The sequence below is a fragment of the Taudactylus pleione genome, unplaced genomic scaffold (genome assembly GCF_031769625.1).
Source record: "Taudactylus pleione unplaced genomic scaffold, aTauple2 ptg000380l, whole genome shotgun sequence".
In the NCBI taxonomy this organism is placed as follows: Eukaryota; Metazoa; Chordata; class Amphibia; order Anura; family Myobatrachidae; genus Taudactylus; species Taudactylus pleione.
In genome coordinates this window covers 3,935,883-3,963,600 of record NW_028284781.1, presented here as the reverse complement: position 1 = coordinate 3,963,600, position 27,718 = coordinate 3,935,883, and the positions used below count along the sequence as shown (strand labels likewise).

At 42.2% G+C, this 27,718-nt stretch overlaps 1 protein-coding gene across 3 annotated transcripts in view; it reads left to right on the top strand.

The window, feature by feature from the left end:
• DIP2C (DIP2 acetate--CoA ligase C (putative)) overlaps positions 1-27,718 on the top strand; it is a 530,217-nt gene that overhangs the window by 409,526 nt on the left and 92,973 nt on the right. For all 3 annotated transcript variants that reach the window (XM_088445439.1, XM_088445438.1, XM_088445440.1), the window contains 3 exons: positions 12,909-13,039; positions 16,893-17,061; positions 20,086-20,256. In XM_088445439.1, coding sequence (XP_088301565.1) covers positions 12,909-13,039; positions 16,893-17,061; positions 20,086-20,256 — 471 coding nt within the window. The remainder of the gene's footprint in view (positions 1-12,908; positions 13,040-16,892; positions 17,062-20,085; positions 20,257-27,718) is intronic.

Genomic DNA, 27,718 nt, shown 5'->3' with positions numbered 1-27,718 from the left:
TTTTTGAAGCCTGCAGATCACACAGTATTTATGATGCTGCCTTCATAATCAAAAACGGTATATACAGCAAAGCGTATTAAACCTTTTTGAGAGTAAGCTGTGTATTGTCTTATTTGTTATCCTTTATAGGAGGATTTGAGTCAAGAATAACTTCTAGACAATGAACTTGTAAGATAGGACAAATGGTGAAGTTGTTGATAGTGAAATTAAGGGAGATGGAGGGACTTGCGTGGGTGTGAAGGCAATGAGCTCCATCTGTTAAGTTTAAGAGAGTGCTGGGATATCCAGGAGAAAATAGCAGATAGATATCTGGATACCTGAGTGAGGAGAAAGTGGAAGAGGTCAGGGGAGGAGAGGAAAATTTCAATATTTTCAACATAGAAATGATAGTGGAGGCCAAAAGAGCCAATGATCTCAACCAAGGAGGAAGTATAAAAGGAAAATAGAAGGGGGCCACAAACAGAACCTTGAGTAGGAACAGAGGGGAAGTCATGAGAAAAGGCAGAGAAAGAACCTACAGAATAGTAGGATGACAGCCAGGAGAGTGGAGTGTCATACAGACCAAAAGAATGAAGGATTTGCATAAGGAGAATGTGGTCCACCGTGTCAAAGGCAGTGGAGAGGTCAAGGAGATTGAGCAGAGACTAATGGCCCTTAGATTTGGCAGCAAGGTCATTATAGAAACTGTCCTCACTAGAGTCTGGTGTAGAGGATGAAAGCCAGACTGAGGTACAGATGTGCCCTCATACATCTAGCCTCAATACGCCAAGCAGCATGACGTGTCTGGTGTGAGTGAGCGCCAGGTCCCGTGCAACTCTGCTAGCGACGCGTGTCTTTTTGCCAAAAATGTGTCTGACACAATATGATGCAACTGAGACGCACCTGCAGACTGTTTAAATTAATATGTGACAATTGTATAGCTGTCTACACCTCAGTCTGTATATAAAGCACAACAGAACTTGGAACTAAAAAAGCTGTGGCTGCTACATTGTAGCACTTCATATACAGATTAGGGACTCTGTAACACTCAGTCACTGGTGCGTCCTAGTCACATCGAATTGTGACTTAGATGCATTTTCCACAAAAAATACGTCCAACGCTAGCAGAGTCTCATGGGACCTGGCACACTGAGAGGGTCTTTTTGGCATGACTGCAGCAAAGATGTGTAAGGATACATCTGTATGTCAAGCAGGTAGTGAGATGAAAGAATGGCGTGAATTTGGTTCTAGACTATCTATTCGAGGAGCTAGAAGGCATAGGAGAGGAATGAGTTGAGGTGGTAAATAAGAGAGAGCATTATGGTCAAGGGTGGGTGTTTTAAGAATGGGAGAGACAAGGGTATGTGGTATACGTTCATAATGACAACATTCAGAATGTCACCACAGTCTGGATACGTTCAGGGAATCAACATGAGATAATGTTGACATTTGTGAATGTTGTCAATAGAATGTTAACAGCCGATTTTTAGACAATTTTAGGGTAAGGCTGCATTTAGAATTATGATTAGGCATAATTCTAAATGCAGAATGGAAATCTGCATGAACGATCTGCTGCCTGATGACATTCTGGCAATGTCTACATTTCACATGCACAACAAAAATATTGAAACCTCCTTTCTAGCGCTGACAATACATTACAGTTGCAGATTCCCTCTGGGGTTTAAGGATACTGCCTTTGAACCTCTATATACCCTTGTCTATACCTTCTAATATCCTACCTATAAACCTCAAAGGATGACGCTAATTTGCGTACGCAGTCATACAGTAAATAAAGACTCCAGACCTAGAATCTGTGGTTCCAAAGCACAAAGTATTATTCAAGTAAAAGGACAGCAGTTACACGCTATGATTCTCATATAATCTTAGCGCAAAGAGATTATACAGACCCAAGTACAATTATACATACGCAGCACTCTCTCATCCAGATGTTAGGCATCAGCAAGAAACCTCTCGTCAATCAGCATTCAGCACAAAGACTAGGAACCCAGGGTCAGAGCACACATATTTATACCCCCCAGAAATAAACAACACAATAGAGAAGTTTGTTGCTAATACCATTGGTCCTAAAGGAGAGGGCATATATTACAAGGCATTTAACAGGTTGATTCAAATAGACACAACCCAGCCTCTAACAACTGGGGGTCTCTGGTTTCCTGCCTTATGCAACATCCTAACAGTTGTTCATATAATGTACATTTTGTTGCTTGAAGTCTCTGCAGTCCATAAGTTGAGAATGCATGATGCGATCTCCACACCGATGGTACCGGAATACTGTTGAAAGAGTACACATCAGTACAATACCAATCACGGCTTACTTATCATGTATAAAACCTTAGTTACGAAATAACCTTTATTTCATAGCAATTATAGTAAATGTGCATACTTGAATCTTATACCTTAAAGCTTATGGAACCTTGTATGTGAATATGTAAGGTGTGAGTATGTGGGGTTTGATGTAAAGACGCTAGTTAACTTGGGGCAGATGCGTGTGCATGGAGCTAATATTCAGCGTTTTCATACAGGGTCTTATGCATTCGCTAATATGCGACGAGTTAACAGCACAATTGTGCGTATTAATGTGTGTATGAGAAATGGTGCACTTAAATCTCACTTGAACTAAGTGAACACCTAGCAGTGTGGAATGCTGAGCCTTATAGTTCCATGACTTGCTCATGCCCCAGCAGCCCCCACCCTTTTCAGGCTCCAAAATACTGGTCTTTGTTCTCCCAGGGCCTGTGTGGATGCAAATTAGCACAGCTACAAGACCCAAACCTCAGATAACACTCTTGGCTTTGAAGGTATTTTATTGTAGGAAGCCTGTTCAGCCATTTCTGAAATATATCCTTTAGGGGAATTATAATAATATACACACTTTATCCAGAGCACCCAAACTACGTAAAGTCATGAAATGGGCTTTTGATGAATCGCCGTAACTTATGGAGATGGTCACAGATGCAATCGCATGATGCTAATAGTAATGTCGCCACATGTAGTAAAGTGTGAGTATCTAAAATGGCGCTTAGGCGGCCATTCGCAAAATTCCACCTTCGATTGTCCACCCTTTGATAGCGAACAACATGCTATCACAATCTGATTTTAAAATATAATTCCCCTGATTCGCATTGCACTCCTCCTGACTCCACTCCATCAGCACTGCCATCAACTCCCATTTCCTCAATCGGTCTCCCATCACATAAACTGGATATTCCTGAACTGACCAGGATGGTGAACACTCTAAAAGAGAATATGAAAATGAACACAGCAGGCCCGTCCATTGTCACAACAAGACCTGCAAATTTCTCTTAGTTCAGGTATCTCACTACGACCTTTTTAATCCTCCCGGAACAAGCTCGCGAGCGACAGGTCCACGCTATCAGCCTTGTCTCCGACTTGTTTCTCCACCGGTTGATTGACCTTTTTGCAGTGAGTGGAATGGACCCAGGTATCTCTCTCAGCCACCTTAAAAGATGTAGTATTTGTCAGCAGCACCTGGTACGGACCTTCCCACCGATCAGTCAAACAACCTGAACGCAAGAAATTTCTGATCATAACATATTCTCCTGGTTCAACATCATGACAGTTAGTTTCAGGCATATCATGGGACAACAATTTCAGTTTCTGCTGCTGTTGCTTTAACTGCTTACTCATTGATATAAGATACTTTACAGTTTCCTCGTTGTTACCCTTCAAGTCTTCCTGTGGACTTATAATCAAATGAGGTTGTCTACCGAACAGTATTTCAAATGGGGACAGATTTAGAGGGGGTCTATGAGTGGTCCTTATGCTATGTAGGACCAAAGGTAACGCTTCTGGCCATCCTAGTCCAGTCTCTGCCATGATTTTACTTAACTTATTTTTAATAGTCCCGTTCATCCTCTCTATCTTGGCACTGGCTTGCGGACGGTAGGGGGTGTGAAGTCGGCTATTAATACCCATCAGCTTACACATATTTTGAAAAACATCACCTGTGAAATGAGTACCCCTGTCACTCTCAATGATTTTAGGAATACCATACCTGCATACAAATTCCTGAACTATTTTCTTGGCAGTAAACACAGCAGTATTAGTGGCCGCTGGGTAGGCCTCAACCCAATTAGAAAATACATCAGTGCACACTAATACATACTTAAGATTCCTGCAGGATGGTAATTGGATGAAATCAATTTGTATCACCTGGAAAGGTCCATCAGTCGGTGGAATGTGGGACGGTTCGGTAGGGATCGCTGTCCCTATGTTCTTCCTCAAGCAGGTCAGACAGGACATTGCTATCTTTTCTGCTTGTGAAGAAAAACCTGGTGCACACCAGTATGCTCTCACCAACTTGCACATACCTTGTTTTCCCAGATGAGTCAGACCGTGTGCTTCCTCAGCCAGGCTAGGGTAATATGCCTTGGGGGCTACTGGTTTACCTTGTCCTCCAGAGCCCGGAGGACACTTGCCCACATCCCTTGGACTTCCAAATGGACTTTTCCTGAATTGAACACACATTTTTCATCTCAATTAATTTCAGCATATCAATTGTTTGCAAAGATATTATTTTTTCAGTGGGAGAAAACATTTTTAACTCTGCTGCCCATTTTGCAGCTTCATTGGCTCTGTTGCCCAGCGACACCGGATCATCCTCACATGTATGGGCTTTACATTTAATTACTGCCACCGCTTTGGGCAGTTGGATTGCTTCTAAAAGATGTTTTATGTGTCGGAATGTGCAACTGGTGTGCCTGCTGCTATCATAAAATTTCTCAGACGCCATAGAGCCCCAAAATCGTGCACCACCCTGAACCCATACCTCGAGTCAGTGTTAATGTTAGCAGATTTGCCTGCTGCCAGTTCACACACTCTAGTTAGTGCTACTAACTCTGCCACCTGGGCTGAGTGAGGAGGACCAAGAGGTTTAGCTTCTATGATGTCTGTGTCATTTACAACAGCATAACTTGTACATAATTCACCTGTGTCTTTTTGTCTATGACAACTCCCATCCTTATAAAAAGTCACATCTACATTCTCTAAAGGTGTGTCGTGTATGTCAGGTCTAGCAGTAAAGGTCTGATTCAGATATTCCATACAATCGTGCGTATCATTATGTCCGCTGAACTCAGCTCCCGCCAGCAACTCGCCTCCTTCCACCCTTTGTACATCATGTTGTACATATGTTTAAATATGTTGCTGGATTCAGCGTGCTGCAACGTTTAACAGTGATGTTTGCTTGTGCGATTAGAGCTAGTTCCCATTTGGTAAACCTAGCCGAAGAGACGTGTCTGGTTTGAGCTGAGTTCAACAGAGCAGATACAGCATGGGGAGTGTAGACAATCATATCATGACCCAATACTACGTCCTCACTTTTACTCACCAATAAAGCGGTAGCTGCTACACTTCTCAAACAAGTGGGGAGTGATCTTGCCACAGTGTCCAATTGGGCACTGTAGTATGCTACAGGCCTACTGGCATCACCATGTTTTGTGTAAGGACACCTGCAGCACAACCATCGGCTTCCGTACAATACAAATCAAAAGGTTTATCATAATCGGGTATTCCCAATGCAGGAGCTTTTGTCAGACTATCTTTAAGACTAAGAAAAGCCTGCTCTGTTTCCTCTGTGTGTATGACACAATCGGGCTTTGAGGAAGAGACTAATTCCTGTAAAGGTAAGGCCAAAATAGAAAAACCTGGGATCCATATTTTACAGTATCCACACATTCCCAAGAAGGTACGAATTTGCTGTTGGTTCTGCGGCAGTGTCATGTTCTGTATGGCCTGGATTCTATCATTTGTAAGATGTCGTAACCCCTTGGTTAGGCAGTGTCCGAAATATTTTACTCTGGATTGGCACGGCTGTAGTTTGTCCTTAGCCACCTTGTGTCCTGTATGCGAGAGATGAAGCAACAAAAGTTTAGTATCATTCAAACATGACATAAACGAGTCAGAACATAGCAATAAATCGTCCACATATTGAATTAGAACAGATCCATTGGCAGGTTGCAAAGATTGTAAACAATCGTACAATGCCTGGGAGAAGATACTGGGGCTGTCTATGAAACCTTGGGGTAACCGTGTCCATGTGTATTGTACACCTCTGTATGTAAATGCGAATAGATACTGACAGGGTGGAGAAGCACAGAGAAGAAAGCAGAACAGAGGTCAATGACAGTGAAATGGGTTGCATTTGGTGGGATCTGCATCAGGATCACAGCTGGATTTGGCACTACAGGGAATTGGCTCTCTACTACCTTATTAACACCTCTAAGGTCTTGTACCAGCCTATAACCCCTCCCACCACTCTTCTTCACCAGGAAGATGAGACTGTTGGCTACACTAGCTGTACGAACTAAAATTCCCTGTTGCAATAATAGCTCAATTATTGGAAAAACCCCTAATTCTACCTCCTGTTTTAGTGGGTACTGGGGAATTTTTGGAGCTTGCCTACTGCTTTTTAAATTTACCATTACAGGGCTTACGTTTGCCATTAATCCAGTGTCCTGTCCATCCTTAGTCCAAAGAGAATCTGGAATTTGGGACAACATTTCATCTACTTGAGATGGATTTTCATTTAAACTTGTAGACTGATGCATTATCCTTTGGGGAGTGTCCAACATATCCCGCACCTCGTGTGCAACTCTCTCTGGGATATCTAAAAATACACCATCAGGGGTGCAATATATAACACATCCCATCTTACATAACGAGTCTGTACCCAGCAGGTTAGTAGGAGTCGCAGCAGCCAGAAGGAACGAATGCCTGGTATGCAACGGCCCAATAGTAACCTCTGTGGACTTAAAGGATAATGTTCCACTTTACCTGTTACACCCATTGTTGGTACTGTCTCGTTCGTCACCTGTAAATTAACGGGAGATTTTATCACTGACCTGGTCGCCCCTGTGTTTACAAGAAAAGGATATTCAGTACCAGCTACATCAATCATCATGACCGGTTCTTCCCTAGTACTTCCCATTAACCTGACTATCTGTAGACTACAGGTATGACCTGACCCCTAGCGTTGGCTGCCATTCTCCAATAAAGCATTTACGGACACAATTGGAGCTGGTGCCTGCTGGACATTTGCTGGTCTCTGTGCATATCCCTTATGGAGATGTCAAGGTCTTCCCTGATTTGGGGTTCCTACTCTTTTTACTGTACAGTTTCTACTTAAGTGTCCTGTTTGTTTACAATTAAAACATGTTCGTGGATCTGGTGAAGACACGTGTTGTTGTGAGGTTTGAGCAGAGGGTAAAGGTGGTGGATATGGGTAAGGATAGGGAGGGTAAGGGTATTGTGAGTAGTATGGGACCTGTGGTTGTATAGGGTTTGTGGAATAGAGCTGTGTTTGTTGTTGCGTGGGGTTAGTGAGGGCATATAACTGTTCAGATGTAAGTGTTTGTGCAGATGCGAGTGTGTCTGTTGGCTGTGATGTTACCGTCATTCCCTCCAGAGCTTGTATACTGACAGCCATTAGTTTTTCGCTCTGGGTCTCTCTCTTCTTTGAGATGTTTTTATCATGTTCTATGGCAGATTCTATGAGGGTATCTATTGTGACTCCCCTCCAGCCAGGTTGTGAGGTCTGAACCCGAGTCTTTAAATTCTCTTTCAGACCGTTCATGAGTACCGTGACTATCATTCCCCTATGGTGAGTGCTATCTTTAATATCTTCTAACCCAGTGTACTGGGTGATAGCCTGCAGAGCCCGGTTGCAATAATCTTCTGCAGATTCACTCTCCTTTTGCTTAATGGGGAAAATTTTGTTCCAGTTAACTACTACCGGAAAATATATACCCAATTGAGTTACAATGCGGGAAATGTTACCTTGGTTTACTTGGTCCATTAAGGGAACGTCACCATCTAATACACAATACGTGATAAATGTTGTCACGTCGGTATTGCGTGGTAGACAGGCCCTTAACACCACACGCCAATCTTTATTAGTTGGCTCTTGAGAACTACCCAAATTTCTCAAAAATCTTTGACATTTGGCTAGTTCCTTTTTGGGATCGGGGAAATCATTTATGATGGAGTTTAGTTCTGCTCTTGTCCAGGGACAATGCATTACTACTTCCCTCGTGGGCACTACACCGTTCGCATCTGCATTTCCATTTGGAACAGTTATTGTCCGAATGGGATGCAGACCGGCAGCGCTGCTACCTTTGACCTTGTTACCTGGCTGGGGGTTTAATCTGCTGCTGCTACGTATGGTATTAACAACTTCCTCTAATGGGTGCAGAGGGTGTTAGCACTTCCCTTCCTGTTACCGATGGAGATGGCGGCACCACTCATGATTGTGGTGATGCAGCATCTATCATTTGCACAGCATGGGAAATGGCAGACATTACAATAGGCTCATCATCCACATCATAAACATTTTCTTTGTTTGCTTAAGAGAGGGTACAAATTGCTTGTTACATTTTTATGGGTATTTTTGGTAACTGTACTTGCACCTCCATCCACATAAGTTGGGAGTGGTGATCGTGAACTGCTGGCAATACTCTCCACAACGCTACCTTGCTGCACGTGCGTGCCATTTTGCGGCTCGTCCATATTGCAATTTAGCGTCGTGGATGTATTCTCTGGCAATGCGCTCGCAACGCTAGTTTGCGTCGCTTGCACATTTTTAAGCCACGCATCCCATTCATGCTGCCACAACTTTAAACATTTATAATATTTTACCTTTTTCTCTCGGGAGCGCATCAGACTGATGTGGTCCTGGACATTATCTGATACATCTTTATCAAAACTACCAATTCTGGGAAACGGTCTAACACTCTTCATCGTCATTTTAAACCATACATCACAATACCTTATCGCATAAGTACCGTACTTAGTATGCATAATACGACGGGCCGATCCAAACGGCGCTTCAATTAGGAGCACATCATTGTCTAAAATCTCTATTGTTCGCGCGGCTCCCATTCTGAGACAAATCCTACACTTTTAAATAAAGATTTAAACTGGTGAAAGACAATCAAGATACTTTCACTTACCTGTAGACGATTTAAACGGCAGCGCCCACACACCTGGATAAGATTTGAAAAAGGCAACTTCCACACCCGGATAAGATTTAGTAAGGCAACTTCCACACCTATGGAAGTTTAAGTCGGCTACTTCCATGCACCTCTCTACAACAAAGACAACATGTACACCTGCTACTGTGTATAAAACGGTAAGCTGCTTACCGAGCGACTATCACTTAACGCTTAAAGGTCATACGGTACCTCTAACTGTAGGGAACAAGTTACCCCTACCAACAAATACTCACTGTTACACACTTTTTCCTGCGCAGAAAAATACACATTAACCCAGATATTGATAACAATTGAAAAATGTAAACCTCAACGGCTTTATTTAAACACGTGGCAGCACAACCGGAAGTACGTATACGCTATTGTGCGACCAGTCACATACACAATAATGCGACTACCACACAACCGTATGACAACTTTTTAGCTGCGTACGCAAAAGTGCGTCTTTACTGTATGCAAAACTGCGACTCAGCCGCGTGCTCAATACTGCGGCACCCCTTTAAACGTCAGGTTCTATCAACAAAGGAAAACAAACTTTTTCCTCTCTTGTCCCTGGATTCTAGTCAGCTTCCTTGGCTCACACGAAAATGGATAGCGATCTTTCAGCACAAAGCGGTTGCAGGTAAACCCTGCATGTGGCCACTCCACCCTTTGCTGAGATATCGATAACCGTATGTGCCGTATGAGTAGCTAAGTGACTTCACGATGAGCCCCCAACTAAGGATACTGCCTTTGAACCTCTATATACCCCTGCCTATACCTTCTAATATCCTACCTATAAACCTCTAAGGATGACGCTAATTTGCGTACGCAGTCATACAGTAAATAAAGTCTCCAGACCTAGAATCTGTGGTTCCAAAGCACAAAGTATTATTCAAGTAAAAGTACAGCAGTTACACGCTATGATCCTCATATAATCTTAGCGCAAAGAGATTATACAGACCCAAGTACAATTATACATACGCAGCGCTCTCTGGTCCAGATGTTAGGCATCAGCAAGAAACCCCTAGTCAATCAGCATTCAGCACAAAGACTAGGAACCCAGGGTCAGAGCACACATATTTATACCTCCCAGAAATAAACAACACAATAGAGAAGTTTGTTGCTAATACCATTGGTCCTAAAGGAGAGGGCATATGTTACAAGGCATTTAACAGGTTGATTCAAATAGACACAACCCATCCTCTAACAACTGGGGGTCTCTGGTTTCCTGCCTCATGCAACATCCTAACAGTTGTTCATATAATGTACATTTTGTTGCTTGAAGTCTCTGCGGTCCATAAGTTGAGAATGCATGATGCGATCTCCACACCGATGGTACCGGAATACTGTTGAAAGAGTACGCATCAGTACAATACCAATCACGGCTTACTTATCATGTATAGAACCTTAGTTACGAAATAACCTTTATTTCATAGCAATTATAGTAAATGTGCATACTTGAATCTTATACCTTAAAGCTTATGGAACCTTGTATGTGAATATGTAAGGTGTGAGTATGTGGGGTTTGATGTAAAGACGCTAGTTAACTTGGGGCAGATGCGTGTGCATGGAGCTAATATTCAGTGTTTTCATACAGGATCTTATGCATTCGCTAATATGCGACTAGTTAACAGCGCAATTGTGCGTATTAATGTGTGTATGAGAAATGGTGCACTTAAATCTCACTTGAACTAAGTGAACACCTAGCAGTGTGGAATGCTGAGCCTTATAGTTCCATGACTTGCTCATGCCCCAGCAGCCCCCACCCTTTTCAGGCTCCAAAATACTGGTCTTTGTTCTCCCAGGGCCTGTGTGGATGCAAATTAGCACAGCTACAAGACCCAAACCTCAGATAACACTCTTGGCTTTGAAGGTATTTTATTGTAGGAAACCTGTTAATGTAAGGTGCTACAAACGACCCTCTTGCTGTATTCGAGCAGGGCCACCTGGAGTGAGAGCAGACGTTATGTCCATGAAGCTTGTCTACACAGGCTAGTTGTCACGTGGCCATTTTGTCTGTTTAGCTAATGCAATCCAATTTTGACATATTGTACAGCCATTTCTGAAATATATCCTTTAGGGGAATTATAATATACACACTTTATCCAGAGCACCCAAACTACGTAAAGTCATGAAATGGGCTTTTGATGAATCGCCGTAACTTATGGCGATGGTCACAGATGCAATCGCATGATGCTAATAGTAATATTGCCACATGTACTAAAGTGTGAGTTTATCTAAAATGGCGCTTAGGCGGCCATTCGCAAAATTCCAGCTTCGACAGGTTTCTCCCAGGTAAGTCCCCACAAGATATGTGAAGTTGTTTCCAGTGTAAATCCCCGGGTTGATACCCAAAAAATAAGGGGAAAATAGTATATATAGTGAAGTACAATTTATTACATAAAATAAACATAATGGCATCCAAAAAATTTTTCAGAGAAAACAGAGTATCCCCCAAATGGCTGGAAAGGCTGCAATTACCGGCTAGGTGTCTTTTACAGAGTTCGTAGTAAATTCAACCCCGTGTGATGTCCGGAATATCTCCCTGGTTGTCTGCTTCACTCTCCACTGCCGGATCACATATTGCCTGCCACTGAGCGGTAACTCCGTCTCCTCGTGCACCGACGCGTTTCTACCCCGTGCTGCGGTCTTTTTCAAGGTGGTAGCGGATGCCTTCATACTTTCTCATCTCCTTTAAATACTCTATCTAATCACGGGCACAGCTGATCCCTAGACAGAGACCGAACTACATGTCCCATGATCCTTTGCTGTGTCCGGCCAATGAAATGTCCAAAGGTCCTAATATAGTCCTAATATATATAGCCGGTAATTGCAGCCTTTCCAGCCATTTGGGGGATACTCTGTTCTCTCTGAAAATTATTTTGGATGCCATTATTTTTATGTTTGTTTGTTTTATGTAATAAATCGTACTTCACTATATGTACTATTTTCCCCTTATTTTTTGGGTATTTACACTGGAAACAACCTCACATATCTTGTGGGGACTTACCTTGTAGAAACCCCAGTGGGAATCTGCAACTGTAATGTATTGTCAGCGCTAGAAAGGAGGTTTCAATATTTTTGTTGTGCATGTAAATTTTGGTGAAGGTGTGGGGACACTTTCGTTTTTGACACCACCTACCAGCAGCTGAATAGCACAAACGACCACATATCTATTTCTGTTGTTTCTACATTTCACATGTCAACCATTCCGCCACACCCAACTCTGCCTGATCAGAGAGAAAGGTTGGGGTGGTGGGCAGGATGGGAACATGCAGTGAGAAAGAGGGATTGGGTGAAGCAGGAAGTGGGAGGTGAGTTGGATCGGATGAGTGGGAGAAACTGGGAGAAAAAAATTAGAATTGGCAGGATGGAGGGGGAAGATGGGGCGACCATGGAACAGGTCTGTCTCCTGGGAGAGTTCTGATCATTTACAAAATTGCCTACTGGTAATTTGCCACCACTGTAGTGCAGTACCTAATATCTGGGAAACGTTATATGTAGATATACTGTAGGTGTAAAATATCAAAAGTTTTATGCTTTTCTATATTTTGGTATATTCTTATTCTTTTTGGTACCATGGCAAAACAAAGTAGTCATGAAGGCCAAAATTAAAATCTTTGGCCTATCTCTGCCATTTTAAATGTTTTTCCCCCTCCTTCCCATTTCAAGTCAATAGCCCAACTTCCTCTACATGTCCTCTATACAACCATAAAAAATAAGTATATTATTAATTAAAATTATTATTATTCTCTTATGTTGACAGGCATACATAACCAAATAAATATATCTGCAGTTCTTTTGTCCGTGGACCGGGGCTACAGATCTAAGCCTGGCTGCATGTGATACACGATGATGATATAGTAGGGCTACAAATGGTGACAGGAGTATAGATAAACAGAGTGTGTCTGTTTTGCAGATGTCCCATGCAGCCACTAGTGCCTTCTGTCGATCCATTAAACTTCAGTGTGAACTCTACCCATCCAGAGAGGTGGCTATTTGTCTGGATCCTTATTGTGGCCTGGGCTTTGTCCTATGGTGCCTCTGTAGGTATGTTTTGAGTCTTCAGTTTGTTCCAAGTAAATAAAGTAAAGTTTGATTTTAATTTCTATTGTGTAATTATTGTACATGCACAGTATGCATGTAGCGCATGCTGTCTATTCTCTATGTTCTTCGCATATTCCCCTGTTAGATATGTATGAGATTTTGTGAGTTTTCCATTCAATGTCTGTTAAAAAGCAATTTGTTTAAATAAAAAAAATAAAAAAAAAAAACGACCCATCAGGGCTCGTATAATTGGAGCCATATATTTCTTAGTGCTATGTATATGTGAACAATAATCAGTTTTTCTCTGGTCCTTATACACAGGAGAGACCATGCTTGATGCATGGGTAGCATGCAGGGTTAGTCTTGCTCCCATCCAGCTTCCTTTTGGCAGCATGTGGGAGATATAGAGATATAAAAGTACAGATTATATATATATATATATATATATATATATAGTTCCACGAGAAGCAGGCACTCCCAAAACAGCGTTCTCTGGCCGTGGTGCTCACTGAAGAAGGTAAGTAGTCATGCAAAGCAGTGTCACTCTCCGGACTTAAAAGAAAGGTCTCACTCCAGTCACTTAGCAGTCAACGTTTCGAGTTTTAATAACTCGTCATCAGGACATGTACAAAAGTATTCACCCCCTTGTCTTTTTACCTTTTTGTTACATTACAACCTGTAATTTATTTATTTATTTTTTTATCTGAATTTTATGTGATGGATCTGCACAAAATAGTCTAATTTGCAGAAGTGAAATGAGAAAAATATATATAAAAAAGAATCTTTATAAATAAAATTCCGGAAATTGTCATGTGCATACAGTATGTAATCACCCCCTTTGCTATGAAGCCCCTCAAAAGTTCTGGTGCAACCAATTACCTTCAGAAGTCACATAATTAGTGAAATGAAGTCCACCTGTGTGAAATCTAAGTGTCACATGATCTGTCAGTATAAACACACCTTTTCTGAAAGGCCCCAGAGGCTGCAATACCACTAAACAAAAGGCATCACACCATGAAGATCAAGGAGCTCTCCAAACAAGTCAGGGACAAAGTTGTTGAGAAGTACAATTGTGGGTTGGGTTATAAAAAAAAAAATATCCAAATCTTTGATGATCCCCCGGAGCACCATCAAATCCATCATCATCAAATAGAAAGAACATGGTACCACAACAAACCTGCCAAGAGAGGGCCGTCCACCAAAACTCACAGACCGGGAAGACACGATTTGAGTTTGCCAAAAGGCATGTGGGCGACTCCCCAAATTTATGGAGGAAGGTGCTCTGGTCAGATGAGACTAAAATTTAACTTTTCGGCCACCACGGAAAACGCTATGTCTGGTGCACACCCAACACATCCCATCACCCCAAGAACACCATCCCAACAGTGAAACATGGTGGTGGCAACATCATGCTGTGGGGATGTTTTCAGCAGCAGGGACTGGGAAACTGATTCGAGTCGAGGGCAAGATGGATGGTGCTAAATACAGGGATATTCTTGGGCTAAACCTGTTTCAGTCTGTCTGTGATTTGAGACTGGGACGGAGGTTCACCTTCCAGCAGGACAATGACCCAAAGCATACTGCTAAAGCAACACTCGAGTGGTTTAAGGGGAAACATTTAAATGTGTTGGAATGTCCTAGTAAAAGCCCAGATCTCAATCCAAATGAGAATATGTGGTCAGACTTGAAGATTGCTGTTCACAAGTGGAAACCATCCAACATGAAGGAGTTGGAGCAGTTTTGTCTTGAGGAATGGGCAAAAATCCCAGGGGCAAGATGTGGCAAGCTCATAGAGACTTATCCAAAGCAACTTGCAGCTGTAATTGCCGCAAAAGGTGGCTCGATAAATTACTGACTTTAGGGGGTGAATAGTTATGCACGCTGAAGAGTTCTGTTATGTTGCCCTAAATGTTGTTTGATTCACAATGTAAAAAAAACACAACTTCACAGTTGTAGGCATGTTCTGTAAATGAAATGATGCACACCTTCAAACAATCCATTTTAAATCCAGGTTGTGAGGCAACAAAACATGTAAAATGCAAAGGTGGGTGAATACTCTTGCAAGGCTCTGTATGTATATGTGTATATATATATATATATATGTGTGTTTATATATATTCACTTGTTGCTGTCCCCCCCCCTTATTGTGAAGGTCATATATGAAAAATACAGCGTCCAATAGTTGTCAGCAGCCCGCTCGACGACAGTTTCAACCAAATCCTAATTGTTTCTCCAATTTGTTTCCAAGAACTTTTTTTTTTATTTAGGAGTGCTGTGTTGTCTCAAAGTGTGTGTGTGTGTGTGTGTGTATATATATATATATATATATATCTATATATATATATATATATATATATATATATATATAATATTCTAAGAAAATCCTATTGGTCCACAATCACTCCAAACTCCATCATTTCAGCTTCGGCTGGGCACCCCACACCAATTCCTTGAAGCCAAGGGATCCATACAGTATTCAAAATAAGGGGTGTGCTCACCAGACTTGAAATGATCAGCATGTTTTTATTCCAGCATATCAGACTACAATCAGCCCATTGATGTTACGATCCTCACACGGACCTTTTATATATATATCTCTCTTTTTCTTTTTTTAAATGTTCATTATGGAATAGTCAGCAGCATAATAATGGTAATAATGGAGGTAGGGGGTTGGTTTTACTGGATATTGGGTTTAAGACCATTAGTTGTGGCTCACTAGCTAATGTAGTTGTATAAACAGAGCTGTGAAACTTTTGTATTAGTTAATTAGTCTTCTGCAATTATGTTTTTTATACATTCAGAATTGTGCATTTAATTTTATTGTCACTCGGAGATCGGATTTCTTTGCTCGTCTTAAATTGCTGAACCTTAGTGTTTGCCCTTCCTGCCTGTTTACAGCTGGTGTGTGTGTGTGTGTGTGTGTGTGTGTGTGTGTGTGTGTGTGTGTGTGTGTGTGTGTGTGTGTGTGTGTGTGTTTTTACATATATTTTATATATAATCAATCCTTAAGTAAATATAAAATTCAGGATGTCTTGTGTAATATATTGTGATAAAGATTTCCTCTTTATAACTCCAACGTATACACAGCAAACAGTGTTGTTGTTATAATAAGGTTGATGCTATAAGGAAGGATAATTATAATATAATAAGTACATACAAGCATTGAATATCCATAAAATCCACCTAGTTTGTAACAGGTCATCATCCTCAGCGTGTACATGTACCTGCCAATAGCGTGTGCAAAATATGCTTATCCCAATGAACACACCCTAACTTAACTTTGCCTATGAGAAAACACCCATCCTCACTCTGTTCCACCTCTGGTCATACAACATGTCTAAGCATGTTTTCGTGTATTTGCTTTCTGTGCTTGCGCAGTGTGAAGTCGTGTAAGATATGCTACTCTACCTGGCATAGCTTGCACTCTTTATCAGCTCCGCTGTACATATTATTAATTAACATTCAATACTTTTGAATCACAAATCAAGTAAATCCAGAATACATGACCTGATAGTGTATTTCACTGACAGATATAAACAAAATAATAAGACGAGTATGATAACATGGTGATAATGAAAGGATAACCTAAATATTAATATACTGTATATTGTGTCTTCTAAAATACAAAGCAGATGCGTCCTATATTCTTAAATGGGTATATTTCACATTAATATTCGTTATTGCTCAATGCAGTTTGGCATATAAAATGTATACCATAGATTAGTAAAATAAAATAGTAAATCAGATTTAGTAACTATATACACGTCATAGGGGCTTGCTCACTCAGCAATGGTCATGTCATAAAACACTACTGCTTGACACCTGCAGCATCCTAATATGTCTCCTGTCTTTACAGCGTATATTCAGGACACCAGTCTATTCTAATTCCTCCCTCAGAGCTGGAGATCAATCCTGCCTTGTGGCTTCTCGCTGTGAGTCAGTACAAAGTGAGAGACACATTCTGTTCCTACTCTGTAATGGAACTTTGTACCAAGGGTCTTGGCTTGCAGACTGAATCCCTAAAGGTAGTAAATACATTTCACCCCATATTGTGCCTTTGTCATACATTATTCCCATTGTTTTCTTTGTATATACTGTGATGTCATTATGGTTTAAAAATGTCATTTTTGCTTATTACTTTATAGTCCCTAAGACCCTAATGTGTGGTGTTCTCATAATCATGATGTGGTTCTATAAGTATAAATAACCTATTCCTAACAGCTGGGTTTCTGCCTTTTAGATATGTTCTATTCTAGATAGCACATCGTGTATGTTGTGTACAGAAAAATTGGATTAGTTCTTAAAGGTATTGTAAACCCTAAGATAGCCCCTCTTTTATCTAAATAGCCCCTCTTCTCTCTCTCTCTCTCCCCCCCCCCCCCCCTTGCCCCTTCAAACAGATCTTTGCTGTCACTTCATTAGAATGCTGCACTCAGAACCATAGGAGATTTGGGGATCTATGTACTAAGCCATGGAGATAAATTCCCAATCAATCAGCTCCTGTCATTTTTCAAACACAACCTGTAAAGTGACAATTACAGTAGGAGCTGCATAGTTGTTACTTTATCTATGTCCACTTTATCACTCTCCAAGGCTTAGTACATAGGCCCCTTGAAGGATTGGATGATAGTCCTTACTGGATGATGACTTCTGTCATGGTCATTCACATGCTCAGACGAGAGGTGTTGAACGTGATGCTTTGTTGGATGGCTGCATTTCCTGTCAACTAAAGGGCTGCACACATCTCTGTCCTTTGCATTACTTACCCTACCTTTGCAGACCCTCATCATCTTCTAATCTCCTTTGGTGCTGAGCAGTGTTTGTTTTGAGTTATGCTGGGTATCCCTAGGGAGCAACAATGCATACCGCCCAACAGTCCCTACATTTTTGCAATACAGTTCCAATATTTGGAGTGCAAATAATATTGTAACTGCAAAAAGTGGTGTTTACTTAAGGGAAATCGTGTTTACCATGTGAAATGTTGTGTGGCATGCCATCCATAGCCTGTCATGTCCTCCTGACATATTCAATGGATAACTATCCCTGTTAGAGAATGTCCATTTTCCTAAAAAATAGAAATAGCACATCCCAACCAACATCTAACATAAAGAACATTTTACACCAAGATTCACTTACAGTACCTTACAGTAACTCTTCTCTATTTAGAGCAGATGGTTAGTTCACCTCTTTAGCTCATGGTGCTACAACCACAGACAGCGAAGGGTAGTATGAATGCCTAATCATCCCCCGCATCACAGTAGCGCTGTTGCACAGTCTCTGTGCTGTTGCACTTAATCACCTGAGTCAGTAAATCAGAGCCGATAGGCTGGGGGCGGTTGGAGAAAGTAAAATTGACGTCCTGTTCTTCACAATCCCCTACTTTTCATTTAGTAGTTTCCCTTTTTCAGTGTAACTACTTTTTCTGTTGGCATTTCTTGCATAAAGCCAGTGTCTTCAGTATACAATCGAAAGAAATGAGACCATTAGCAGTAGAGTATTAATAATGGCCTGTAAGACTCTGCTTTGGTTAGAGAATAGAAATGGATTATCTTTATTTTACAACCTTCTCAAGCAGAAGTGACTTAGGCAAGTAACTCTCTTCTTGGTATATAGGGCTCCATTTACTAACAAGTTTTATGGGTTTAACACTCGTTAGGAATGATAAATGGTGCTGCAGCTATTTATGAGTCCTGACAGTGCACTGTTAATGCAGCACTATTTTATTTTTCATATATACATCATAAATAGTAGGGTGCTGATATTTATCAACGAGCAGTATAGCCCCCCCCCATGCATAGCAGGCGGTGCCCCCACCTCCCTTCCTCCCTCCCTCCCGCAGCAGCCGGCAGCACCCCTTTCAACCTCTCGCAGCAGCCCAGCACACAGCTGGCTCCATCCCTGAGGGTTAGAGGCAACTGCAGCGCCAGCCCAGCAGACACCGTGTTCTAGGAAGGGAGGTTGCTGCTGCTGCCATTCGGGGATCCTAGAGGGGAGCCAGGCAGCATAGCAGAAGAAGTCATAGCCGGCCGGGAAACCCTCCAACCTGCCCCAACACAAAAAAAAAGAAGACTCGGCGTCCGTTCTCGCAGGCTGCACATGTGTCGGAAATACTAACACACGGTGCATGCGCCCATCACAGAAAAAAAAACTTAATTCGTCAGAGTTTTTTGGACAGAGAAACAGGTTTTTAACAATACTGCTCGCCGGCAAGCAGGCGGATGTTAAATACCAGTAGAAAAACAAAAATTAAAAAACCCTGCAGAGAAGAAAAAGTAAAATCTAACTTACCCTCAAACTCGTTAGTAAATGGAGCCCATAATGCCATAGTACAACAGTTTCACAGCTGCTTTGTCAGTAGAAATCATAAAAATCAATAATTCATAAATAATAATTATAGTAGAAAAGAGACACAGCTTTCTCACTTCTAACTAAATTTCTAGTTGTCCAGTCATTTCATTATAGATTCGTCGCCCAGGATACAGTTGGCACAGTTCTTATATTTGCTCTTTAATAGTTCCATAATCAGCCACAGTTATGTGACTCATATTTCATTATATTAAACATAGGTGAAGTTTTGCCATAGAAATGTAAAGTTTATATATAGAGTTTTATATTCCCACTGAGCCACAGCAGCAGTCCAATCAGCATTGTCAACACCAAATGAGCACTGTATTCATTGAAACTTTTCTTAGATGTTGGGCCTTTGATAAACCCACTGTCTGTAGGAGTGGGACCCTCATGGTTCTATATACTTTAGAGGAGAGGCTTAATCCTTTAAAAAAAAAAAAAGAGAATAGTACTAACACTGTGGTTAAATATATGATATCGAGAAGTCACCCAAAAACATCGGTGCACTCCATGGTTCTAGTCTAACTGAAATGCGCATAAATAAAAAGAGTATGCTTTAGTCTCTTAGCTCTGAAAGAGCAATTCCTGGGCATGGAGGGAGCCACCAAGATTTGTATTTTTGTAATTTTAGATACTTGTATTTTCATACTATGTATATGTTTTTTGGGTGCATAAATGACCTTTGTCACTTGTTCTTGTAGGCAAGGGGCTTGGACCTCTCTAGAGTACGGACCTGTGTGGTAGTGGCTGAGGAGCGCCCTCGAATCTCTTTAACACAATCTTTTTCAAAGTTATTTAAAGACCTGGGCCTCCATCCGAGGGCTGTAAGCACATCCTTTGGCTGTCGTGTTAACCTAGCCATATGTTTACAGGTATGATATGTAATTTCTTCTATTTTTTTTTTCTTTTGCATACTAGCAAAATATTGGCAACACATGTTTCACTAGTTTATTTTTTTTAATAAAGCATAGGTTATGTGTTTCAAGTATTTTTGGCAATATCATTTACCACCATCATGGATTTCATTTTCATTTCATTCTATAGCACATACTGCGCAGGAACCCTACACCTCAATCCACACAAATGAGCTCCTGAAAGTGCAGAACCATCTGTAGGTGAAATCGTGTTTGAGCACTAGACAATGTAATACTTTGATTGCCATTGGGCAAAGCACTGATTACAGGGTCCTTGGTTTTATGATTTTTATCTTGGAAATCATTAACTTTAAAGTCTCATTTTCCCAAGATTTTGGATTCCTGAAGCATTTGGATTGTTGCAGGCATAGGACTGTAAAACCATTTTTTTACTGTAATTTTCTGCCAAGAGTGTAGTAAGATGGACTTGATAGAGTGGGCATCTTTCACGTGCCTGGGGTGTCCTGGTTTTCTATTTCAGAGTTATCGGACAACTGCTAAAAAAAGCTGCCATGTAAATTATATACCACAGAAAACCTTACATGATAATAGATATTCAGAGGTATTAGTTGCATACATTTGCAAATATATGATTATGCCAGTGTCAAGGCTCCTCTATACCGGTGTCCCTAACATTCAGGGGTTCACGTCTGAGGCGCAGGGCACCCCAAAAGAATCCAGCCAAGGACCATCCCCGGTATAGAGGAGCCTTGACTCTGGCCCGGCGCTTAATCATATATTTGCAAATGTATGCAACTAATACCTCTGAATTTCTATTATCATGTAGGGTTCAAGTATTTTTGCTGATATTGTTGCAGTGTGCTGGAGGGAACACCCTTTTTTTCTGTGGTTCAGAGTAAACACCGCCCTTTACAAGCACCTGTGCAATACCATTAAGCTATATATTTTTTATTGCATGTAAATTTTATACCCTGCAGTATGTGCTTCAGAAATTGAGTAGCTTTCTTGCGTGTGTCTCCTTAGGATGCTTCTGCTACTGCAACCTAAGAGGAGCAGAGAATGGGCCTCTACTGAGAATGTTTTTCTGACCTGTGAACCCACTGGGCATTTCAGTGTTCTCCCCAGGAAAGTTTACCAGCTGGGTGGTTGGACACAGACTTAATTTTCAAAGACTCTTTTAGATATATATATATATATATATATATATATATATATATATATATATATACACACACACACAATACTGTAAACTTTGCTGAAATGTAGGAATGCTTTAAAAAATCGAAAGCTTTATAGTTTATTTTGATCAATTAACAAAGTACTGAATGAACAGAAGAGAAATCTAAATTGAATCAATATTTGGTGTGACCACCCTTTGCCTTCAAAAGAGCATCAATTCTTCTAGGTACACTTGCACAAAGTCGGGGATTTTGTAGGATTATAGTCAGGTCTATGGTTAGCCAATCATACTAAACAGGTAATAATGATCATCATTTTCATATGTAGGTTGAAACACAGTCATTAACTGAAACAAAAACAGCTGTGTAGGAGGCTTACAAATGGGTGAGGCACAGCCAAACTCTGCTACAAAGGTGAGGTTGTGGAAGACCATTTCATGTCACAGGCCATACTCCATGGCAAGACTGAGCACCGCAACAAGACACAAGATAGTTATACTGCATCAGCAAGGTCTCTCCCAGGCAAAGATTTCAAAGCACACTGTGGTTTCAAGATGTGCTGTTCAAGCTCTTTTGAAGAAGCACAAAGAAACTGGCAATGTTGAGGACCAAAGACGCAGTGGTCGGTCATGGAAACTTAGTGCATCAGATGAAAGACACATCATGCTTACTTCCCTTCGAAATCTGAAGATGTCCAGCAGTGTCATCAGCTCAGAACTGGCAGAAACCAGTGCGACCCAGGTACACCAAACTACTGTTCAGAGAAGTCTGGCCGGAAGTGCTGTTCATGGAAGAATTACGTCCAAAAAGCCATACTTTCGTCGTGGAAACAAGGCCAAGCGACTTAGCTATGCACGAAAGCGTAGGAACTGGGGTACAGAAAAATGGCAGCAGGTGCTCTGGACTGATGAGTCAAATATTTGGCTGTAACAGAAGTCCGTTTGTTCGCCGAAAGGCTGGAAAGCGGTACAATAATGAGTGTCTTCAGGCAACAGTGAAGCATGGTTGAGGTTCCTTGCAAGTTTGGGGCTGCATTTCAACAAATGGAGTTGGGGATTTTGTCAGGATTAATGGTGTACTCAATGCTGAGAAATACAGGCATTGACTTGTGTGTTTGTGTTGACAAGTGTGCATGTAATCTTATCCATTATGCAATACCATCAGGGAGGCGTCTGATTGGCTCCAAATTTATTCTGCAGAAGGACAACGACCCCAAATATACAGCATGGGGTTAAAGTGGGACGGAATGGGGCGGAACTGCGTTTCATCAGTTCTATTTAGAGATGGAACCAGTTACGTTCCACCTCCTCCAGCCCACCTTACCCGGCCAGTCAGCCCTGCGCCGCAGGGAGTTGCCTGGCGCCTGCTGAGATTTTGATACTAGCGAGTGCCCGGCTCCTTCCCATCAGCAGTAGCCCGGAGGCTGGAGTTCACTCCTGAGCTCCGGCTTCCAGCACCCTCAGTGGGCACTATGGGAGAGACATCATGACGTCTCTCCCATAGTTCTGAGGAGCAGACAGTCGGATGACAGCGGACACAGGAGCGGGGCTTAAGGTAAGTATTGTGTGTTACTATTTTTTTGTATGTAGGCGGCCCTACTACTGGGGGCCAATACTACTGGGGGCTGTACTTGTGGGGCATTACTAATGGGGGCACTGCAGAAGGGGCAGCACTCCTGGGCGTGCTGCATATAGGGCACCACCTCTGGGGGCATTGCATAAGGGGACCACTCCTGGAGGCACTGCATAAGTGGCACCACTCCTGGCGGTACTGCATAAGGGGCATTATCACTGTGGACACTGCATAAGGGACACTACCACTGTGGACACTGCATAAGGGGCACTACCACTGTGGAGACTGCATAAGGGACACTACCACTGTGGATATTGCATAAGGCACCACAACTGGGGGCATTGTGTAAGGGGCATTCCTGCTGTGGGCATTGCGCAAAGGGCACTACTGCTGTTGACATTGCATAAGGGGCACTACTGTGGGCATTGCGTAAGGGGCACCACTACTACTGTGGGAATTGTGTATTAGGGGCACTAATGTGGACATTGTGTAAAGGGGCACTACTATGTGGTGTAATGTGTATCAGGGGCACTATGTGCGGTGTAATGTGAGTAAGATTGTGCTACTGTGTGGCGTAATTTGAATCGGGGATACAATTGCGTGACCACGCCCCTTTCTTTTATTAAGTAGGCGCCAAGGATGGGGGGGGGGGTGAGTCCCACCACGTCTCTAGGACCACTTTAAGCACTGCATACAGCCAATGTCATTAAGAACTATCTTCAGCATAAAGAAGAACAAGGAATCCTTGAAGTGATGATATGGCCCCCACAGAACCCTGATCTCAACATTGAGTCTGTCTGGGATTACATGAAGAGACAGAAGGATTTGAGCAAGTCTACATCCACAGAAGATCTGTGGTTAGTTCTCCAAGATGTTTGCAACAACCTCCCTGCCGAGGTCCTGTGTGCAAGTGTACCTAGAAGCATTGATGCTGTTTTGAAGGCAAAGGGTGGTCACACCAAATAATTATTTGAATTAGATTTCTCTTCTGTTCATTCACTTTGCATTTTGTTCATTGATGAAAATAAATTATTAACACTTCTATTTTAGAAAGCATTCTTACTTTGCAGCATTTTTTCCACACCTGCCTAAAACCTTTGCATGGTACTGTGTGTACATATACACCTAAACCACATCTTGCCTCTTACAGACTGGGGAGGTATCTCTGAGAAAGTATAACGTGACTGATTTTGCAGACTCCTGGAGCAAGATAGTGCTGGATGGCATGTAATAAGAGCGGAGCTCCTGTACAATTGTTCCTGGGGAGAACACTGCAAGTGCTGCTCAGATGAGAAATTCACTGTGCTCTTATCATAGCAGAGTGGGGGAGTGTTGTGGAGTCTTGGGAGTGTCATTGGAGGGTGGGGGGGAGACAGGGACTCGCCATTATTGGGCACAGTAGAGACTGCACTCACTGTACTACAGTTCCACCACTGCCTAGATGGCTGCCATGTAAGTCGCTTGCCCAGGAATGTGTGCTTCACAAATTGAATGATGTGTTTGTGTTAACAAGTGCGCATGTAATATTAATCAGGGGTGAAAACAATATCAAAGTGGAGAATGCTATTCTGTATATAATGGCAATAAGGCAACTGTATGGTATTGGAAGTGCTTGGGGGGGAGGTTATGGTGAGAGTTGGTGTTGGTTTTGTTTTACTTTTCTAGTGTGATATACAAGCAGGTAATAGAGGCAACAGATTATTACAGCACACTTTACTGCCAACAAATTTATTGAGTACAGCCAACTTTGAGTGGTTTGGGCAAAATTAGAGCCCCCAGTGTCATGTGTGTCTCTTATCTGTCCTTCATTTTTTATGCCCTTGTAGAAATTGTTATTCTTCAGTATTATCCAGCTGTGCGTTACATTTTCCGACTCACCATCTGTGCTACTGTATGTGCATTAAATCTAATGAGCTGGTGCGTTTTCAAATGCAGTAAAATGACATAAGTTACAGTTATATACTACTTACAGACATAAGTCCAGCAGACGTCATGGGGACGGCTGTAGTGCATGAATATGAGCCTAGTGTATGAATATCAGTGCAGAAGCACCTGGCTAGTAGCAAAATGTCCCTGGGAATTACTTTCTAATGTGGCTATTTTATGTGATACTTGATGGCTACAAACGTGGAGTTCTGTCTTTGCACATCTGCAGTTATATTAAGTCCCTTATGGTGTTTGCTGAGAAATGAGATGTGGGGTCTGTGTAGACTATTTTGTTGTTAAAGGTCTACTCCATTGCTTAACATATTGCAGCATTGCTGTTTGTTACACTGGTAAAAGCTTACCATCTTTATCATTCTGGCTAACATCATACTTATATAGTATTATGGTAAACCTCTCCACAAATGTATTTTATTTGTACCTGTCTACATTAGAGTCTAATGTTGTTTATGCTGTACCAGTAATAGTTTTTCTACAAAGCTAACTAAACACAATTGGAACATGCCTGTGACGGCTCATGTCTGATAGAGTGGTAACCAGTGCTTGCACTGGTAGAAGACACTCCTGTGCCCACAGTTTTATAATTTCACTGCTATAAGTGCTTTTGACTGCAAGTGCAAGTGGGGAAACGGACATGGCAAAACAGTGTTCCGCTTGCATACTACCGTAGTTTACAGGCTTTTCCTAGTGTTAAAAACATGCTTACTGACATTTTTTAGCTCCCCTCCTAGAGATCTTGGAGGCCAGAGCAATGGGGTCATTAGTCTCTTCACTGCCCTGCCAGCCAATGGTTGATGATACGAAACGTGTCAGCTTGGGGTGAGGACATGATGATGTCTAGCCCAGTCCCCTTTGCAAGGGAAGTAAGGTGGGATGCTTGAGGATGGGATGTAATCGGCAGAGGCCGCCGGTCTAAATCCAGGGCCAGGGAAAAGATAGGGCAGCCAGGAGATGCTGGGAATAAAATAAGAGGAAGCTACAAGTGAGAATGATAATAAACAGGAAAATTGACAGGACCAAACAGCACCCCCTGCCCTGCTGTGCACTGTGCCATGGCACAGGTCACACCACCCTAGTTACAGCCCTGCTGAAGCCCATCATGGGACATAAAACAGGCATTGAAATACGACGCCTATCTTAATCTCAATGCCGGAACACAGAAGGACGGCTGCCCGAGCAAGGTAAGTCCAGGGTGTCCTTAGTGTTAGCCATGGTGGGAGGTGGGGTTAGACCTAGGCAGCATAGCGGGGTTAACGTTAGGTTTTAATGGAGGGAGGTTAGGGTTAGGCACCCCTAGGGGTGAGCGTTAGGCACCACTGGGGTGGGAGGGATTAGGGTTAGGGACTAAGGGGGAGGGTTAGGTTTAGGCATGAAGGGGGGAGATTTAGGTTTAGGCACTAATGGGGAAGGTTAGGGTGCAGGTGAAGAGGGTTAGGGTTAGGCTACAAGAAGGGAGGGTTAGGGGGAATCGATATAAAATACTGATGGACGGAATGACCTAAGTTACCCCCCCCCCCCCCCCCCCGCGGCTGTTACTCACCTTTTCCGTGGTGTCCTTATGATCGGGATGCCATCTGCAGGGATCCCGACGTCGCCATCCCGAGTCATGTTGGGATTTCAACGCCGGTGTTGTCTCGGGGTTCCGGCAGACGGCATCCCGGTTAGGGGAATAAGGGAGGAGGGTAAGTATACTTACCAACCATCGAGATGCCACTGGGATACTTGTCAGTATTTTGACAGGAGGTATCCAGACAGCCGACATTACATACCGATTCCCTTGAGGATAGCCTGCTGTCCGGGAGCAGTGGCAAACGCTTATACCAATACTTGGTTACAAAACCAATGACAAAAAAATCTAACCACATACAGGCAGCACTCCTCGGGTACTCAATAATCCAATCTTGTTAATCCATTACTGTGCAACCTTTCAAATGCATTTATTACATCTTTCGTCAATGCCTTAATGAAAGACAATGCATCTGAAATGCTGGACACTAATGGATTAACAATCTTGGATTATTGAGTACCCGAGGAGTGCTGCCTGTGTCTGTATTTTCTTGCATGTTCAAGACTGAGTGGTCTGCTTAGTTCTTATGTATATATAGACTGTTGTATAGTCCGCCACTCAGGATGAATTGAATAAGGTTCAGGGGTGCCCTGCCGTAGTTTAATTTTATGGAATATACCATGTGCAGCTTTTCAGTCCTCCACTACAAACATACACAATGACACACACACACACACACACACAGTTCTAGGTACTCGGAAACCCCGCATGCGCGTATGGGATATTCTGCAGATTTTGGGAGCTTCCCAAATATGCCAGAATCGTTGGCAAGTATGGTTAAAAAGAGCTAGAAAAATAAGGCTAATTAACTTATTTGGCTTACAGTGAAGCATAGCTTTGTTAAAGATGACCGAGTTTAGGCTTCACCAAATCCTATACTATTAAGGCAACTGACCACTAGTATATAGAGCAAAATGTATTGTTTTCCTGGGCAGATGTTACCTCAGCTTGTCATCTGGTAATTCTGCATTTCATAAAATAAGGGAATATTGACATTATGACCACCATAATTTTCGGATAGCCACAGCTGCCTTGGTTTATTTTTCTAACACTATCACCTCACCCACCCGAGGTCACACATGCGCAAAGCCGCCGGGGAGGTAGTGAGAAGACAGTGTAGGAATCCACTCGGATCCCTCTAAGCATCCCTGGAACTCCTTCCCATAGGATCCGGAGCATAGGATAGGATCCGAGAACA